General features: G+C 54.9%; 1 protein-coding gene across 1 annotated transcript in view; it reads left to right on the top strand.

Moving 5' to 3' along the window:
* MGAT5B (alpha-1,6-mannosylglycoprotein 6-beta-N-acetylglucosaminyltransferase B) overlaps window positions 1–2,374 on the top strand; it is a 192,130-nt gene that overhangs the window by 76,880 nt on the left and 112,876 nt on the right. The window contains exon 17 of the mRNA XM_007959846.1: window positions 525–630. Within this exon, the coding sequence (XP_007958037.1) occupies window positions 525–630 (106 nt within the window). The remainder of the gene's footprint in view (window positions 1–524; window positions 631–2,374) is intronic.

Below are 2,374 nucleotides of genomic sequence, written 5' to 3'. Positions count from 1 at the left end.
CTCTCTCTGTCTGTGTCTCTTTCTCTTTGTCTCTGTGTGTGTTTCTCTCTCTTCTGTCTCTGCCTGTCTCTCTGTCTCTTCCCGCCTCTCTGTCTCTGCCTGTCTCTCCCTGTGCTGCCTGAAACCACCTGGGAAGAGAGGCCCCCCCTCCGGCAGCTGAGCAGGGTCTTGGACCAGGTCTTGTCCAGCAGGATGGGGGTGAGGCTAGGAACCCTGGCCAAGACCTGCTTTCAGCAACTGAAACCACCCGCTGCCGCTCGGGAGAAAGCTGGGACAGTGAACGTGACGGCCTTGGAAGCCCTGTGGGCGTTCTCCTGTGCCTCGCAGGGTTGCTGTGGGTGGGGAGCCACTCACGGGCAGTGGGTTTGCTTTGGGTGCACTTCACAGGGAGGGTGAAGCTGGAGGGCAGGCGAGCAGCAGGGGGAGAGAAGTTGGATCTGGGGAGCACTTACAGGCTGGGTGCAGGACCCTGTGCCGGCGCGGGCGAGGCCAGGGGGCTCCAGCACCTGTTCCCTAACCCTCAGCTGCCCCCCTCGGCCAACGGTCAGTCCCTGAGCAGCAGCCGGGGAGGAAACTGGGTGGTTCCGACCCCATCTCCACCCTGCCGGATGCCGCACTGCCAGTCCACAGGTGAGGAGGCCTGGCGGGACAGGCTGGCTGCAGCCCGGGCCGCTCCAGCCCAGGGCTTCTCCACACACAGGCTGTGCGCACTGGAAGCCACCCACCCACCCAAGGGTCGGACCTCTGGAGGAACCATCGCAGGGCCGGTAAGGGCTCAGAAAAGGGCCCCACGTTTAACTCCTTTGTTGTTATTCCACTGGCCCCTCGAAGGGCCTGTCCTGGTCATCTGTACAACCGGTCCTGTCAACATATTGTACAAACTGTACCTGTCTGGCTGCTATTTACTTCTGAAAGAAAACACATCATAAAATATTAATAGTTTTATCTGTGGTTAATAGAATCATAGGTGATGAAATGTTATTTTTGATGTATTTCAACATTTTTTCTTCTAAAAGGAGTACATATTACTTTAGTGATTGGAAAATACTGGTAATTTAACCATTTTTACATAGTTACATTAAAATTTTTAATTTAAAAAAATAAAAATGGGTCATGTTTTATGTAGTTACATTAACTTTTTTTAATATGAAAGAAACAGTCACATCACCATATTCCCTTCAAAGGGGGGCCTCTTGACGCTTGTGCTGGGGAGGGGTGCCCCCTGTGCCCCTGGCTGTGCTTCTGCAGTGACCCCACCCTTAACCAGGGGGGAAGGCCAGAGCCAGGAATCCTTCCAGGGGGTTCTTCCCAAAGCAGGAGCTCGGGGCATCCAGGCCCAGCAGCCTGCTGCCAAGGACATCACCTTGTTCTAGCTCCTGTCTCCGCCTCTGTGAAGCAGAGAACAGAGAACCTATGACGTGGGATTGAGGGTTAAACCAGGTAAGGCATCTGCAACTGGGAGCCATGTGGGGGTGAAACAAGGACTGATAACTGGGAGCTGCTTGGCTCTGGCGGAGCCCTGGTGGTACAGGGGCTGGGTGCTTGGCGGCTAACTAAGAGGCCGGTGGTTTAAACCCCCCAGCTGCTCCGCGGGAGAAAGATGCGACAGTTCTCCGCTGTCTAGAAGGTCCCTATGGGTTGGAACGGACTCGATAGGGAGACGGGGAGAAGAACGAGGCTCCTGAGAGAGGAAGGCTGGGGAGACAGAGATTCTGAAGTTAACTAAGGAGATCAGTATGTCTGTGTTTTTAGTGGTCTACAGCAAACTTTCTCTGCAGCACAAGACTGAAGGATCTTGTTCCAAGAAGGGCTCAGGTGAACTTGATCGGTATTCTCATCCTTCTAGCTCTGGTTGCTGGGAGGGGAGATGGCCTTGGGCAGAAAGAGATGGAGGGGTCAGATTTCGGCCTTAACAGGAAGGTAGCCACCAGCCCAGAGGCCAGAGCCGCTGCATGACCTCAGAGACATGTCAGAAAGGTCCCAGGCAGCCCGGTGGCCCCCAGCCAGGTCTCAAGAAATGTGCCTGTTCCATAGAAGACCCTTGGCTGATACAACGGTTTATGCTCCAGTAGTCACCTGAAGGTTGGTGGTTTGAACCCACCCAGCAGCATCCCAGGGAGTGGGGATGACAGGTGCAAAGACCCTGAAGCAAGGTGGAGGAGAAGGAGGTGGCTGAGTGTGGGGCTCAGATCCACCTTACAGAGTCGTAACCCCTGTGCCTGACCCTAAACCCTTAGGGTGCGGTGGTTGATGAACCCCCCCAGCGGTGAGGGAAAAAGGCCTGACGGTCTACTTCCATAAAGATTACAGCCAAGGAAACGCTAGGGGGTGGTTCCACGCTGCCAACAAGGGGTCACTGTGAGTCAGAACCGAC

Source organism: Orycteropus afer, unplaced genomic scaffold (genome assembly GCF_000298275.1).
Source record: "Orycteropus afer afer isolate SDZICR_OR568_19922 unplaced genomic scaffold, OryAfe1.0 scaffold00018, whole genome shotgun sequence".
In the NCBI taxonomy this organism is placed as follows: domain Eukaryota; kingdom Metazoa; phylum Chordata; class Mammalia; order Tubulidentata; family Orycteropodidae; genus Orycteropus; species Orycteropus afer.
This window is presented reverse-complemented; position numbering and strand designations above follow the sequence as displayed.